Source organism: Palaemon carinicauda, chromosome 6 (assembly GCF_036898095.1).
Source record: "Palaemon carinicauda isolate YSFRI2023 chromosome 6, ASM3689809v2, whole genome shotgun sequence".
In the NCBI taxonomy this organism is placed as follows: domain Eukaryota; kingdom Metazoa; phylum Arthropoda; class Malacostraca; order Decapoda; family Palaemonidae; genus Palaemon; species Palaemon carinicauda.
The window spans coordinates 20795432-20813333 of record NC_090730.1 but is presented as its reverse complement, the minus strand read 5'-3'; the positions used below and the strand labels follow the sequence as shown (position 1 = coordinate 20813333).

The 17902-nt window shown below is 37.7% G+C and overlaps 1 protein-coding gene across 3 annotated transcripts in view; it reads left to right on the top strand.

The window, feature by feature from the left end:
• Nucleotides 1-17902, top strand: part of Gpat4 (Glycerol-3-phosphate acyltransferase 4) — a 76610-nt gene that overhangs the window by 40064 nt on the left and 18644 nt on the right. For 2 of the 3 annotated variants that reach the window (XM_068375082.1, XM_068375080.1), the window contains 3 exons: nt 1879-2013; nt 8816-9052; nt 16142-16399. In XM_068375082.1, the coding sequence (XP_068231183.1) occupies nt 1879-2013; nt 8816-9052; nt 16142-16399 (630 nt within the window). Of the gene's footprint in view, nt 1-1878; nt 2014-8815; nt 9053-15747; nt 15982-16141; nt 16400-17902 lie in introns of all 3 variants that reach the window. The other variant, XM_068375081.1, reaches the window with a different exon arrangement.

The window sequence follows — 17902 nt, the reverse complement described above, 5'->3', positions numbered from 1 at the left end:
CGAAGTAGTGAGGGTGAAAACGGGTGTAAGAAATGAGTTAGCAGCTAGAGTGGATATGAATGTGTTGAGGTGGTTTGGCCATGTTGAATGGAAAATGGTTGTCTGCTAAAGAAGGTGATGAATGCAAGAGTTGATGAGAGAAGTACAAGAGGAAGGCCAAGGTTTGGGTGGATGGATTGAGTGAAGAAAGCTCTGGGTGATAGGAGGATAGATGTGAGAGAGGCAAGAAAGCGTGCTAGAAATAGGAAGGAATGGTGAGCGATTGTGATGCAGTTCTTGTAGGCCCTGCTGCTTCCTCTGGTGCCTTGGATGACCGCGGAGGTAGCAGCAGTAGGGGATTCAGCGTTATGAAGGTTCATCTGTGGTGGATAGCAGGAGAGGGTGGGCTGTGGCACCCTAGCAGCACCAGCCAAACTCGGTTGAGTCCCTTGTCAGGCTGGGAGGAATGTAGAGAGGAAAGTCTCCTTTTTTTTAATTTGTTTGATGTTGGCTACCCCCAAAAATTTATGGAAGTCCCTTGGTATATGTATGTATGTGATATTTCTTTGTGTCATACACAACTGCATTGCCAAACATAAGATTACCCGGTCTCTCCCCGTCCCTATGGTAGGGGGAGGGGGAGTTGTTATACCCTGGTGAGATGGTATTCCGAAAGGTACACTTGGAAACCATAAATTTTCCAAACTTACTTGTAATTAGGAAAGGGGGAAGGGTTGAATCTGCGGGTGCTTATCTATTACAATATTTAGCTGTCATTTTTTACTGGCCACTGACACTAGTAATAATAATAAACTACATTCTGAGCATCATTCTTGTTAGACTGGATCTGCCAGTAATTTTCCCCATCCTCCCTTTATGAGGGCGAAGGATGTTGGAATGAATACTATCCTTTGGCCATCATGCGCCAGATATTCATTTGTAGACTGCATCACCCTTTTGGTGAGGAAAGATTCCATTATTGACCAAATACCAAGATTAACCAGGTACTGGCCAGACTTCATGAACCTACTCATCCCTATGATGAGCTTAGAGACGGTTGCTGGAGTTCTCTCCTTCACTTCCATATGTGACCAATGAGATATCATTTCCAGGGAAGAAAGAGCCAATCAGTTCAGTTCTAGAGGGACTTCCTACCCATCAATAAGGGAGTCTTCCTATTTTAAAGGAATAAAAGTTTGTATATGCAAAGGCACAAATAAATTTAAAAGGTAATTTATATAGTTATACTTTTATAGTTATACTTTTTACCTCGACCACCCCTTTCAGCCCTGAGCTGAAGTGAGGAGTATTTAACCGGTGGATGAATGGGCTTACTCGGTCGCACTCGCTTGTCATTAACTACCGTATTAAGGATTTCAATGGCCATTTCAGCTCTGCTGAAGACATTTCCCTATTTTAAAAGACTGGTTTGTATAGCTAGTAAAAATGGGTTACTTTTAAAATTCATATTTTCCTCACCAACGCTTAGAATTTTTTTATCCTCTTATGAAAATTTGCTTTTACAATTTGTTTCTTGAGGGCAGAGTTTGGCAAGTCTACTGTGTAAAAGTCTTAAAGATGAAGCATCATGAACTGAAATTAACTTAAAGCTTAGTATTTTTCGGGACATTGTAACAGTTTCTATTGTGCTTAGCAACTTGTAAAGGAGCCTTTTAAGTTATTTCTGAAAAGTATTCTTTCATATTATAAAATCCAGCCAAAATCTGTCTTTGGAACTCCCTTCATGTACAGATTAGTATATTAGAATTGTCTGCTTTATATAGAAATTATAATGGGGTTGTAATGCAACATTCCATTCGCCTTTAAGATTGAAAGTATTTGTGATATTACCCTTTCAATTTTTCCTTAGAAAATAATCTAGCTTTTTAACATTTTCAGTCTTGGAACTTTCTCACCCGTACAAACTGCAGATATGAGTTTATATCAACGCGGCTTACAATATTTTGGGTTGTTGGTTTCATTTTAAGATACTTTGTGCTTCTGCCACTTAGGATGATGATTCTTGTTATTGGGGTAAGTGTTTTTTTTTTTTTTTCAATCTCATTCAGATTGTGATATAGTTGCATCAATTAGAATTTTTGATCAAGTTATGATTGACTATCACTGAAGTAAGCTATATTAATTTAATACTAAACAAATGTGTCCCTATAACGACACAGTTGTACAAGGTCCTTGCTCAAATTATTAATTTGGTCCCACACTAGGGATACCTCCCAGATAGATTATGATTAACATAAAATCATGTTGAATCACAATTGTTTTGTCAAAATCTTGCTAATAATCTGAAGATAGAAGGAACTTTGATTATTTTTTAAGATCCTGAAATTAATTTCCATTGTATCTTAATATATTTTATACATGAATATGAACCTAAATATTAACCTCTGTAAAAGATACTGTTGACAATTTACTCATAAAAATACTGCCTAGTCCTCCAAGATATTGACATTTTCTGAAGTTAAATGGTGAGGACAATTTTTAAATGAACTATTTGTAATATAACAATCCATACTTTCACAAAATGATTTATAGATATAGTATCACAGTGGTATGGTCTTGTTGCCACTGATCTGGAATTTGTGTAACATTTTATGGTTTTAATTTTATTGGCTTTTCAAGTGATAAAGCAGTCATGTAAATTGCATTGATTCCATCATTTAGTAGTTGCATTATGAATGACTTATGTTTGGAACTGGTAATTAATAAACTTCACTGCCCTTTTTAAGCATGTCATGTTATGTCGTCATATATAGAAAAATGAAAATATAGATAAAGCAAAGTTGCTGCTGTTGAAATCATTCAAAAGGTATTCATTCCTGTACATTATTATTGCATTTTTCCAAAACTCAGCTTGAATTGATGACACACATTTGGGAAGAAAACTAATTGAATATTTAAATAGATTAAACTCATTGGATTGTGACAATCTTCATACCATAAAGAACTGCACACAAGTGAATAATTATTTCTATGAATCACCCCTGATTTTCATATTGCTGCTTCTTTGGAAACTTGGTTTATTGACATTTACCTCGAAAAATAGAGAATTTCCCATTTTCTTTCCCTTTCGTAGGCACATGCCTCTAGAAAAGTAATGACACACACCAGCAGTTAATGGCAAGGAGCAAAGCTGTGACGTACTTGATACTCATTTATCTTTTCAGTCTCTTTGTCACATTGGTTCAACACACTCCATCCTCCAACTTGTTAGACAGTAGATTGTTTTTAGTGCATTTTAAGCTGGCTTCCTCTGGATTTGTTAGTAATTACTTCATAGTCTGTTCAAGGGGATTGTTCTGGGCAATCATGATCTGCATTCTTTGTCTCTCATGTTGGGGACATTATTGTAATTTTAATAATCATTGAGAGGTGTGCGAAGGCCTCACTGTTCCTCTTGTGGAAAGTAAGTTTCAGTGGCTGCCAACCAATGTGCAAAATGAAACTTGCATTTATTTCAGGGGGAAATCCAGAAAAGACAAGCTAGTTGATTATACCAGGGGTGATAAAAAAAAATGACACACCAGCATCTTTTTCTAATACAGCACTGAAGCGGCTAAATTTTGATAGTGATTAGTTTCAAAAGCTCTCAACTCCTTTACTTACTTTTATTAGATCTCAGAAAGCTAGTGAGGCATTTCTTGAAGGCGGTAATTCTAAGCTTAACCTACCTGGTAGCTAACCCTAACCTGACTTCTGAAGAGGGATCTAGTCAGTGTTCCATTCAGTAAGGGTTCTGAATGTTCACTGCTCCTTACAGAGTCGATCTTCTCCCAGAGCCTCTAATTTTTTATTTACATTAGATCCTTGTCTTCCCAGAATCCTAGTTGCTCTTTTAGACAATTGGTTGGCGAGACAGAAGACAAAGTTAGTGCTCTGGATCCTGATATCGTTCCCACCCTTGCTAAAATAAGTGCTCTTAAGCAACCTTGTATTTTATACGTGGATGGCATAACTTTTTGTAAGAGTGCCATAGAACTTAATGATGATGAAGTTTCAGGTAAAGTTGATTGGTTGCATTATGTTTCGTATGGCTGTGCACATCGTTTGCTTGCAAACTCAGCCAGTAGCTCATCATGGGTTAACTTTAGTGTAGTAAATGTAGGCGCTAGCCCTTTAGTAGTAAATGAGCTTTAGTTCCCGTACCCATATGTAAATAAATGCAAAAGCTGGTCAGTAATATTTTGGTTCATCCTTCTGTACAGAGATAAGGATGAAGAAAAAAGAGGAATACCCTGAATGTGATGAAATATCTCTTTCAAACATTTTGTAAAATTAATGCCGATAAATACCCTGATAAGTTTTGGTGCTGATTATTCTTCCAAGTCTTTGGTGACAGCTACTTCGAAGACTTATTTATACCTCCCAATCCTCCCATTTCATTGTGGCTGGAATCTATTAATTTTTGTCTCGGATGCAAAGAAAGGCTAATACTTCTGGTTCACTTTAGTCTTTTAGCCTTTTATATCATAGACACGCTGTCATTTTCAAGTCTAATCAGTTACCTAACCTTTTTCTAGAATACCTTTTAATTTCCCACCTTGTGCCTATCATTTCTGCTTATCAACTTACCAGGAAATGTTCTTGAAATACTTAACTACAGATTCTATCGTAGGTGTTATTTTTAGTCTTTTAGAAGAGAGATTTGCTAGCTACCAAATTCAAATTTGACTTGGGATTGTCTGACCTGCTTAAATGAAATTTGAGATGGGGTTTCTGAGGCTGTCATTCTTTGTGTTTTGTAATTAAGAGAAGAGAACAGTTATATGCTTCATAAAAATTCATTGGTTCCTTTTCCCTTTTTTGGGAACTGTTTTAGATTAGACAAAAGGACAATGTAGTTGCTTAAGTGGATGCTGGGATTGAAACTGTAATTTATTATGAATTCCCAAGTTTTCACTTTGAAGCCAACACCTAGCCCACCTTGGAGTTGTCCCAGTAAACATTCTAGAGCCAAAAAGTTCCGTTTGTATCACAGGTAGTACATCGGGATTCCACTCCAGTTGGCGTTCTAAAAGTAACTGGACTTTGCGATCTTATTGGAGAAGGCTTTGATGACCCTTCCTGGTGAATTCTAGTAGGAGGAAGACTTCCACTTTTATCACTTTTGGGAAAACTTTCATGTAAATCCTTGGCTAATAGCTGTATTCATAGGAGGTTAATGTGTTCCTTTAATCTCCAACCCTTCCTTGTCCAAGGAGCCAGTTCCATAGCTGAGTTGATTACAAATACAGCATGAGGTCAAATCTTGCAACTGTGAACTTTTTAGATAAAGGTGTGCTAGAAGGTGTCTTAAACTTTGCTCCGGGGTTTTACAACAGGTTGTTTCTAGTTCCCAAAGATTCAGGGAGGTGAAGACCAGTACTTGATGTCTCGGCCCACAAATTTATGACTCGCAAAGTTTTCGATTGAAACATCCTCGACAGTTCTGGGAGCGATAAAGAAAGATGATTGGGTGTCTTCAATAGAACTCTATTACATGTTTTCACATAATTCAATTCGAGGAGATACCTTTTTGTCAACAGTCCAAGATTTACCAATTCCAGTTCCCATGTTTCAGACTCATGATGGCCCCTTGGGTTCACCAGGATAATAGAAGGAGTAGGAATATCTTTGTCGACTCACTAATTGAATCACTTAATTCATGCTTTTTATGAACATTTGGTCATCTTTATTTCACCCTTTTAAGTACAGTTTTGACAAAGAACTTTCCTAAAGACTGGTTTTTTACTTTTTAAAAAATGGCATGAAAATGTGAATTTGCATTGTCCGTAAATAGGTTCGCTGCTCGCCTTGCTTTACCCTGAACTGGGTGATGTGTCTCTACAAAATTTTACAGGGTTTCTCATCTTAACAGTTCCCTAATTTCACTTGAAGCTTGGTTTGTCTCTCCATCTCTCCTAATCTGCTGAAAACTTTTCCACATTCTCTTGATGCTGCACTATATGCATCTCCAATACTGTACCATTGCTTATTCACCAAATGTTTTCGGTAATCTTATTGCCTACTAATTGCTTCTCAACAATCCAGATAAATGAAAACCTTTCAACATTAAGAACATATTGCTGTTGATTCATGAGTGTTAGCACTGGTTTTGCATTGTCAAATGCTTTGACATCTTTATAGTTCAGAATTGTAAATATACCAATTGGGGATGCTGTTTAAATGTACAGTTTTGTCAAATCGGCCACAAAGTGCAGTCATGATAAACAATAGTAATCATAACTCAACAAAGACCGTGGGGTTACAACTGTGCAAAAAAATACTCCAAAGACACACGCATGAGTGTGTCTTCTACTTGTGCTGCTGGGAAAATGGAAGAGTTATGCTCTGAATAAGTGGGGCAGCTGCAAGCTAATGTGAAACAAAATGGGGTAAAAAGCCTGTGAACAATGTGGGGGTGGCCTTTGGGTACTGCGTGACATTTATGCACAGCACGTGCTAGTTTCGTTAGTACTTGTCCACAAAGAATGTGCATACAGAGATAAATTTCTTGTTTTCAGGCTTACAATAATCGTAACTTTTGAATTTGTATGCTCGTACTGTGTTTAGATCAATCCCATTCCTTTACTGGTACCCACCTCCATCAGTGTGTGAATGTGCAATATGAACATGAGGGTAGATTCATAGAAATAGTACAGTTTTGACAATTTATTTCCATACTCACTCAATTCATATACTGTACATGCTCACCTTCCTCCCCTCTTGACTTATGATACATACATACATACATATACCGAAGGCACTTCCCCCAATTTTGGGGGGTAGCCGACAACAACAAGAAACAAAACAAAAAGGGGACCTCTACTCTCTACGTTCCTCCAGCCTAACCAGGGACTCAGCCGAGTTCAGCTGGTACTGCTAGGGTGCCACAGCCCAACCTCCCACATTTCCACCACAGATGAAGCTTCATACTGCTGAGTCCCCTACTGCTGCTACCTCCGCGGTCATCTAAGGCACCGGAGGAAGCAGCAGGGCCTACCGGAACTGCGTCACAATCGCTCGCCATTCATTCCTATTTCTAGCACGCTCTCTTGCCTCTCTCACATCTATCCTCCTATCACCCAGAGCTTTCTTCACACCATCCATCCACCCAAACCTTGGCCTTCCTCTTGTACTTCTCCCATCAACTCTTGCATTCATCACCTTCTTTAGCAGACAGCCACTTTCCATTCTCTCAACATGGCCAAACCACCTCAACACATTCATATCCACTCTAGCCGCTAACTCATTTCTTACACCCGTTCTCACCCTCACCACTTCGTTCCTAACCCTATCTACTCGAGATACACCAGCCATACTCCTCAGACACTTCATCTCAAACACATTCAATTTCTGTCTCTCCATCACTTTCATTCCCCACAACTCCGATCCATACATCACAGTTGGTACAATCACTTTCTCATATAGAACTCTCTTTACATTCATGCCCAATCCTCTATTTTTTACTACTCCCTTAACTGCCCCCAACACTTTGCAACCTTCATTCACTCTCTGACGTACATCTGCTTCCACTCCACCATTTGCTGCAACAACAGACCCCAAGTACTTAAACTGATCCACCTCCTCAAGTAACTCTCCATTCAACATGACATTCAACCTTGCACCACCTTCCCTTCTCGTACATCTCATAACCTTACTCTTACCCACATTAACTCTCAACTTCCTTCTCTCACACACCCTTCCAAATTCTGTCACTAGTCGGTCAAGCTTCTCTTCTGTGTCTGCTACCAGTACAGTATCATCCGCAAACAACAACTGATTTACCTCCCATTCATGATCATTCTCGCCTACCAGTTTTAATCCTCGTCCAAGCACTCTAGCATTCACCTCTCTCACCACTCCATCAACATACAAGTTAAACAACCACGGCGACATCACACATCCCTGTCTCAGCCCCACTCTCACCGGAAACCAATCGCTCACCTCATTTCCTATTCTAACACATGCTTTACTACCTGTGTAGAAACTTTTCACTGCTTGCAACAACCTTCCACCAACTCCATATAACCTCATCACATTCCACATTGCTTCCCTATCAACTCTATCATATGCTTTCTCCAGATCCATAAACGCAACATACACCTCCTTACCTTTTGCTAAATATTTCTCGCATATCTGCCTAACTTATGATGTCAAGAGGATAAGGAATAGTTTTGACTTTGAGACTGAAAAGACAGAGAGCCTCAGGCATGTCACAGCTTTGATTCTTCCCAGTGTCTCTCATTACTTTACTAGAGGCATATGTCTATTGAAAGGAAGAAAAATGGAAAATGTTTTTATCAATTTTTCGGGTAAATGTTGATAAACAGAGCTTCCAGATATGAGTCAAATAAAGATCTGGCGAGTATAGAAATAACGAATTTAATCGTTAAGATTGTTTATATCAAGTTGGTATAGTGATCAAACTTTATTAACCAAGGTGTATTTGATGAGTAGCCCGCATGAACTTGGCTCTGCAGAAAATTAAGATAAAATCTCATTTAAACATTTATCATGTGAATGTACAAATATCAACCAGCAGTGAACTTCAAGTTTGAATATTAATCGGTCAAGAAAATTCTGTGGTTATTTTTTTTTCATCTAAATTTGGTTTAAAGTTTTAAGGAACTGCAATTTAATAAATAGAAATTTAATGTAATTTAAGCGAACTTTTTATCTGGCTGGAGCAGAGCAAGTGGGCTAGTTAGATTACCTTATAAAATAATTATATTAATGATTATTTTTTCATTAAGAAAGTTATAGGTAAGATAAGTGTAACTTAAGCCAGTTATTGATATTTATTGAAATGGTCTGTTTCCCTGATCTTTGATTATAGATTGCGTTGATTGTGATATTGCCATTTTTAGTTGGCTTTTTACCAGAAGGAAAGTTGAAAAGAAAGGCAAGCAATCGTGTATTCATCACCTGCTTCCGTATACTGTGCCGCGGCGTCAGTGGAGTCATAACTTACCATAATGTTCACAATCGTCCTCAAACAGATGGTATCTGTGTAGCCAACCACACCACGCCAATTGACATTCTTGTTCTGGCCTGTGATGGATGTTACTCTTACGTTAGTGACTATTGTGGTCATTTTAAGATTATTATAAGCTTATGTCTAACTAGGAAACAGCTTATGATATTTATATGTTGGGCTTTGCTTCATATGTGTCTTTGGTTTATATCTGGCTTGGGGAGTGTAAAATGTATTTCTCTTGAGATTAGCCAGTAAATAGCTGTTATGTTCTACTGAATTACTTATAGCTGGTTACTTCTTTTGGACCATAACAATTTTCATCCAATCTCTGTGTCTAGAAGATTTAAAGCTAATACTTGATTTGGTGTTTAGATGGTATTGTGGTCAACCAGTAAATGGCATTATCTTATAGAATTTATAGCTAATATTTACCACTTAGGTACTTGTTTATTTTTATATGAATAAACCAGTCAATTATAATGCTCAGTACTATATGTAACCAATGTTTACTGTCTATGAATCGTAAGGCGTTTTAAATTACTTATTAATGAAAGTGCCACATAGATTTTAGAGGTAATATTCACCCAGGCCTGTCAAATGCCACTGTCTACCGTTTGACCACCTTTATTTGAACAGGGACAACGTATATTTCCTCAGCAAAAGAAGTACTTCTTCTTTAAAGAAAAAACAAGGTTGCTGCTCTGTATAGTAGTCCCTAGCCATATTGTGGTTCACCCACTGCTTCCTTAGTACATAGCTGATTTATAAATTTAAATGTAAATCTATATTGCGGACTCCCAAAATTCCAGGTTTCTGAGGCCAGGTAAGTTTCATATTTTTCATATTTTAATGTTTTTTGTTATAAAATGTAATTTCTGCCTCTTTATCTCAACTTCTAGTTCAATAAGTTAAAAACAAAAAAGCGAATGAATGATTAGAATATTGTCAGTAATGCATATGCCCGTAAACAATCAAACGAAAATACTGCTTTTTTTTGTTATGAACAGCCGATTTGGATAACATCAGTTTAGCTTGCATTTCTACTCTTTCTCTTAGTCACTCAAATGACACTAAGTAAAATATGACATTATTAAATTATACCTTTTTTGTTTATGGAAAGGCTTCATTAAACATGATTAGATAATCCCTGCTCACTGGGTATCTGAGTACATTGATTCCAATAAATAAATTCCTTAATTACTTCAACAAGGGCAGTGAATATTCCCTAAATTTTGTTGTTAGTTAATAATCCTTAAAGACGGCAATAATCGTTCTGTCTGTTGTTTAAAGTATTCCTGTTCTCCTATCCTTCCCATTCCATTTGACCCCAAACATGACGGCTTTCCATGAACTTCAGAATCATTTAATCAAATGCACCATGGTAATATCCTGCTTGGATATTTTTGGTGAACTCTGATAGTTGATTATTTTTTAATTAATAATTAACAAAATGGAAACTAGGGCTCAGAGCGTCGATGCGGGTATCCTTCTGGTATAAACATTCCTAAATACAGATCGGCCAAGTATTAGGTGAGTAGTAGGCTTTTGAAATTGGTATCTCGAAAATGAGTAAATTTATAATTAATGGTCTAACATAGACAGATTGGCCAAGTATTAAGGGAGGAGTAGGCATTTGAAATTTTAATTAATTAATAATTTATGGTCAGCCACAACTTTGTTCAGTGATCAATGAATACTCAATTCTAGAATCGACAGAACGATTTTCATGCATCTCAGACACTTATTAACATTTGTTGAAATTTAGGTTTTTCTCTTGTTAATTAATTACGGTACTAATTAGGGAGATAAAATTTTGGAAAATCACTGAGAAACGATAGATACTGACCCATGGAATATACCTACTAACTTAATGTTGATCTTTACATGAATAATGGGGGAGTAGGCCAAATTGATAGTATACACACCAAGAACAACAGGAACGAGTAGCGAATTACAGGCCTTCAGCGTGTAAAGATTGGTTGTTTACTATGTACTGTAGCTAGTTAAAAGCACAGTCATTAAGGAGAGTTTTACAGTACAGTACTTATACGGCTATATTTGTTTCTTAGAGTTTGACAGATTATATTTTCCTCTTGTGAAACATAAAGAATAGTAAAACTTTTAAGGTCACTACAAACTTTTGAATGCATAGAATGTGTTATCTGAATAATGACCAAACAGATTTTTTTCTGTAATTCTGGGTTTGGATTCTCTAAGAAAAATTTGGCTGCAAAATTAGGTGCATGTCGAAACACTGAAACCTCTGTGCTAGAGGTTGTCTTTTATTCAAAAATTGAAGGAAATCGGATATAATTTTACTTAAATAAATCCTCCTCACTGTAAAACAAAAATTTTCTTCCCATGCATTTTACATGAAATTCCCTCATATTACACAGTTTATATTAAGAAAGAAATAACTGCAAAAAGAAACTAATAATAACTGCAAATGAATAACAAAGGAGAAATTTTAAATTGTTTGTTGATGCTTGAGGCTGGCTTCTAGGCATATTAAAAAAAGAAGTTAGCATTTCTTAGTTAAAAAGTAGTCTCAAAATATATCCCAATTAATTGATTCAAGAACTCTTTAACAGCAAAAAAAAAAGAAAAAAAAGTGTGAAAAAAAAGACCAGCACGTGTGAAAGAAAGACGTCCAGTTTGTACAGACGAGGTCTTGCTAAACTTGCTTAGCTATGTTGCTATATGGTGACGAACTGTATCAGAATTTATTGTATTGAGGATTTACTGTACAGTATGTTGCAAAACTGGTTATACTTCTTTTATTTTTGCATCGGACGAGCGCTATCAAGTTGCCACCTAGTATTAAAAGTTATATTTCACTATGTAAACGTATGTATGTATGAGACAATGTTGGTCCATTGTTATGTAAAATTTCGCCATTGAAAAATCTTAGATCACTAAAAAAGTTGTGCTAGAATAATATTTCAGAACAAAAGTTGAATATGTTAGTGTCTCCGTGACACTATTCTTGGAACTGTCTCTCGGGATAGAGGGAGATAAGGGAAGATGACATCAAGATGGAGAAAAAATTAAGCCTTAGCCTTAAAGTTTAATGGTAACAGTTTATGCACAGGGGTTATGAATTCTTCCTCTTCTTTGTCTGCATCTTTTCCCACTTTTATGTGGGGTCAATGTTTCTGGCCTGCATTCTACATCTACTTCAGTCCCATACTTCATCACCGGTTAATCCCTTTGATCGAAGGTCATCTTTGGGAAAAGATGCAGACAAAGAAGAAGAATTCATATCCCATGTGCATAAACTGTTACCATTAGACTTTAAGGCTAAGGCTTAATTTATTTCTCAGTCTTTATGTCCTCTTCTAATCTCCCTCTATCCAGAGAGACGGTTCCAAGAATAATGTCACGGAGACTAACATCCTTCTTTATTTTCTTTCTAGGCCTTTATTTTTTCTTGTCTAGACGCTAAAAATCCTGAAAAAGAGGGAATATAAAAATTGTCACAGAATTAAGGGATTTTTATTCCTCTTAACAATGATATTCTTCTAAAATTGAACTATAAATGACCGAGTAACGACTACCAACATGTAAATTACAGTAGTACGTTTTTGAGTTATGAGCTCCCAAAGATTTGCTGTAAATTGGTAACCTAATTTTGTATTTATTGTATAATCCTACATCAAGGCTCCCTAAACGAGGTATTTATACCCTAAGTCTACTACTGTAATACTTATGTAAGGGTGTCATGAATTTCCAGCTCCCTCTCATTGTCACCAGAGTTTTAGTTAGAATGTTCCAGCTTTGTACTCCTCTTCATGTTTCACTCTCTTGGTTCTTTTTTTTGTTGCTCTCTGCTTACTACTTGTTCTTTCTTTGACCTTGGGTAACTAAGGCATTGCTATAAAGTTCCCGAGGACGTTGTAAAAACAATGTATCCACGAACCGCAAGTAAAGAAACGCGCATGCGTCATACCTCTCGGATGTCTTTAGAGTCACTCGCTCCAACTTGGTCGTCTTGTACTTCCTACTTATCCTCTCCCAATACTTTCCCCCTCTGCCAGATGTACGATATTTTGAAACTTGAAGAAATTGCTGTATGTATGCAAAAATAAACACGCAAAGACGATCCTGTCAAACTCGGTCATGCAGGTGACGCAGGTAGGATGACCATCATTTAAAGTCGCTTTATCTTCGTTGTTTGTAAGAAATAATTAGCTGAAACTTCTGGAGAGCATGTACATAGTCTCTGCATACATAGAAACAACAACTTTATTTCATTTTTTTCAAGTTGTCACATTATCCACCACAGCAGACAGTCCTCTTAAAGGAAATGTATTACATAATTTCTTTATTGGGGTCCTGTTGCATAATTTGGTTTGCAGTATAAAACTGGTCGATAGGGATTTCTATGCTCTACTTGTTGCTTGTAAGAAGTATCTTTGAAGAATGGTTTATCCTGTGTGTAATTCTATTATATTTTAGATTTGTAGTTATTATTTAATTTGTTAATTATGAAGACCAATTTCATGAAGAAAACTGTATACATCTCGAAGGAACAGGGTTCCCTTATTAACACAAAGGATAATGGTCTTGAGATAGGGAATAAGGAATTTTAAGGTAACCCTTTAAAATTCCTGCAGGTTTGTAAAAATTTTGTGGCACAATATTCTTGGTTTATGCTGACTGCTTATATGCTTAGCAATATTTCCCTTTGATCACTGTCAAGTTTGTCAGTCCTGGACATTGATGGTATCAGAGTTGTACTTAATTACTATAGTATATGCATTACAGTATATTATACATACATATACCAAGGCACTTTCCCCGGTTTTGGGGGTTAGCCGACATAAAAAAAAAAGGGGGGGACCTCTCCTCTCAGCGTTCCTCCCAGCCTGACAAGGGACTCAACCGAGTTCGGCTGGTACTGCTAGGGTGCCACAGCCCACCCTCCCCCGTTATCCACCACAGATGAAGCTTCATAACGCTGAATCCCCTACTGCTGCTACCTCCGCGGTCATCTAAGGCACCGGAGGAAGCAGCAGGGCCTACCGGAACTGCGTCACAATCGCTCGCCATTCATTCCCATTTCTAGCACGCACTCTTACCTCTCTCACATCTATCCTATCACCCAGAGCTTTCTTCACTCCATCCATCCACCCAAACCTTAGCCTTTCTCTTGTACTTTTCCCATCAACTCTTGCATTCATCACCTTCTTTAGCAGACAGCCATTTTCCATTCTCTTAACATGGCCAAACCCCCTCAACACATTCACATCCACTCTGGCTGCTAACTTATTTCTTACACCCATTCTCACCCTCACCACTTCGTTCCTAACCCTATCTAATCGAGATACACCAGCCATACTCCTTAGATACTTCATCTCAAACACATTCAATTTCTGTCTCTCCGTCACTTGCATTCCCCACAACTCTGATTCATACGACACAGTTGGTACAGTCACTTTCTCATACAGAACTCTTTACATTCATGCCCAACCCTCTATTTTTTACTACTCCCTTAACTGACCCCAACACTGCATCCTTCATTCTCTCTCTGATGTACATCTGCTTCCACTCCACCATTTGCTGCAACAACAGAAGTAAGTACTTAAACTGATCCACCTCCTCAAGTAACTCTCCATTCAACATGACATTCAACCTTGCACCACCTTCCCTTCTCGTACATCTCATAACCTTACACTTACCCACATTAACTCTCAACTTCCTTCTCTCACACAACCTTCCAAATTCTGTCACTAATCGGCCAAGCTTCTCTTTCGCGTCTGCAACCAGTACAGTATCATCTGCAAACAACAACTGATTTACCTCCCATTCATGGTCATTCTCCTCTACCAGTTTCAATCCTCGTCCAAGCACTCGAGCATTCACCTCTCTCACCACTCCATCAACATACAAGTTAAACAACCACAGTGACATCACACATCCCTGTCTCAGCCCCACTCTCACCGGAAACCAATCGCTTACTTCATTTCCTATCCTAACACATGCTTTACTACCTTTGTAGAAACTTTTCACTGCTTGCAACAACCTTCCACCAACTCCATATAACCTCATCACATTCCACATTGCTTCCCTATCAACTCTATCATACGCTTTCTCCAGATCCATAAACGCAACATACACCACCTTACCTTTTGCTAAATATTTCTCGCATATCTGCCTAACTAAAAATCTGATTCATACAACCCCTACCTCTTCTAAAACCACTCTGTACTTCTAAGATTGCATTCTCATGAATTGGCAAAATATGCTAAAAGTTAGCTGAATCCATAAAATTGTTGTAGATTGTTGCAGAACTAATTATGTTTAGTGACATTATTGATAGTTAGATAAAGTAAAGTGTTAGGAAAAAGTATACCTTATTTTTTAAAATTTATATTAACCTAGGCTGTGGTGTTGGTTATATAGCTCCACCTACTTTGTGGGAGATGTTCCAGATGTCATCTGAATGTTTTCATTAATTTATTTTTTTTTTGTCATAAATTATATTTCCGACTGCTTTAGAATTTCAGCAGTTGGTCCGGGTATATGATGATGATAGTATGGAATCTCATAGGGCAAAAATTTGTGGTATTACAATACTTTATGATATGTATTTGTGGATCTTTATATAAAACATTTTAATGTTGCTTTTTCAGGAATTATATAAAGTTCAATTGAAGACAACACAAAGTGCTAAGTATATGGTCATTTTGAAAAAATACATTAAAAAATATTTGCAAATTTTTACTTTTGTGTTTTCATATATGTGGTGGTGTTTGTCTATAGTGCTTGGGGATGGTTGTGTCTTGCAGATGGTTGTCATCGTCGTATGTACGTATCTTGTGGGTTGCCTTCCCGAAAGCAAAATGAAGAAAAAGCTAAACAGTTCCATGTCTGTGTTTTGCTTTGACTTTCTCAGTGGGGCACTGTCTTTGGTGTGTACTTACCACAATAAGGAGAATACCCCACTTAGGGGCATTTGTGTAGCCAACCACACGACTCCTATTGATGTGCTAGTGCTCGCCTGTGACAATACATATGACATGGTATGTTGAAAAGAAATCTGGAGATATGAAAATATAATGATATAGAAATCATAATTCAAATATATTTGTACAAATTACAAGTAATTTATCTAGGGCTAACATATTTCTCTTAAAGATTTGTTTAAAAAATTTAAAGATTTTGAATTTTATTTGCCTTCAGGTGGGACAGCGGCATGGAGGTTTTCTAGGGATCTTCCAGAGAGCACTTTCTCGTGCTTCAGCTCATATATGGTTCGAACGTGGGGAAGTCAAGGATAGATTTGCTGTTGCCAAAAGATTGCGGGAGCATGTGGAAGATCCAGATAAACTTCCTATCCTCATCTTCCCAGAAGGAACATGCATTAATAACACAAGCGTTATGCAGTTTAAAAAGGGTACATTTGAAGTTGGAGGTATTATTTATCCAGTAGCTATCAAGGTAAGATTGGCTTGTAAAATAAGTTGTGCAGTTAATGTTCTTTAAAGTATTATCAAGGGAAACTGTCAGGGATTTTTTAATTATGTGCTCCTGTTCATACCCTTTACACACTTGTTTAATTTATAATGTTCCTGTTCATATACTTTACAGCCTATTATTTTACAAAAGTGAATATCTTGCATGAGTTGGTGGATAGACAAATCCTGTTGGAATTTTTTCTCTATTACCCCACCCATTTGTTAGTCTGCCTCGCCCACTTTATTCCAGGCAAGAACATCATCGTAGCAGACAAGCTGAGCAGGAGAATGCAGTTCATTGGGTCAAAATGGCCTTTGCATCGTCAGATAGCAAAGAGGATCATGACTTTTTGGAGTTCTCAGTTGGTTAACTTATTCCGCAACCTCACTAAATTGGAAACTTTCGATAGACTGCTCACCGGTGCCAGACCCAGAAGCAACATTCGAGGACACTTTCCAGCATCCCTGGGATGGCCTCGATGTCTATGCTTTTCTGCTGTTCTGCTTGGTATGGAGTGTCTTTAACTGAGTCCGATCCACTCCCAACCTCCATAAAAGTTTAATAGCCTCGAAATGGCCCCAAGTAGAATGGTTCTCGGACCTTGTACTTTTAATAGAGACTTTGAGAGAATTGCTTCCTCTTCCTGCCCTGTTGTGCCAACTACACTTACACATTTGCTTTGGCTTCACACATGGAGATTATCCATCTTATCTTGAAGAAAGATTTTTGCGTGAAGTTGCACGAGATATTGGTATCCAGAAAACATTGACTAATGTGTGCCAAGCTAAGTGGGCCATCTTCTGTAGTTGTGGTTTTGGGAGGGGTGGGAGCCTGTATTCCATTGATAAAATTTTTTTTACTTTTATCTCCGAAGAGAAAAACTGCTCGGTGTCAGTGGTGAAAGACTATTGGTCACCCTTGGGCCAGGTCTTCAAAATGAAAGGAGTTTATATTTCCTCTAAGGCAGAACTCACTATTCTCATTTGGAGCTTTGGGCAGTCCTGTCCTCCGATAGATGGAGACCACTGCTGTGGGATGTTATCAAGGTCTTGCAGTCCCTCGAGGGCCCCTCAGGTAATTGTGAGGCTTGCCTCAGAAAGGAACTCATCCCTTAGTTTGTAGCTAAAAACCAAATTTTGTCTGTTCCTAATAACAGGTTTAATTTATTTCAGATTGTGAGTCTTAGAGCAGTAACCAACAATCCAGATCAGCTGATTTTGTGTCCTGTTAGGGAACTCAGGGCCTACCTTAAATGTATGCAGACAACTTTACCTCACCTGCAGCACCTCTTGTTAATGGAAGCTATTAACCATACTCATTTGCCACCCTTGCTTTCTGCACCAGGTAGAGCTTGGGTTAAGTTCATGATGTCAGAATATTAAGTGTAACCCTGGCATTCCATAAGAATCTGTGGTGCAGGTGTCTAGAAACTGCAGACATATTTACTAGACACCTTTTTTTCTGGACCATTAGTGGGTCCACAGC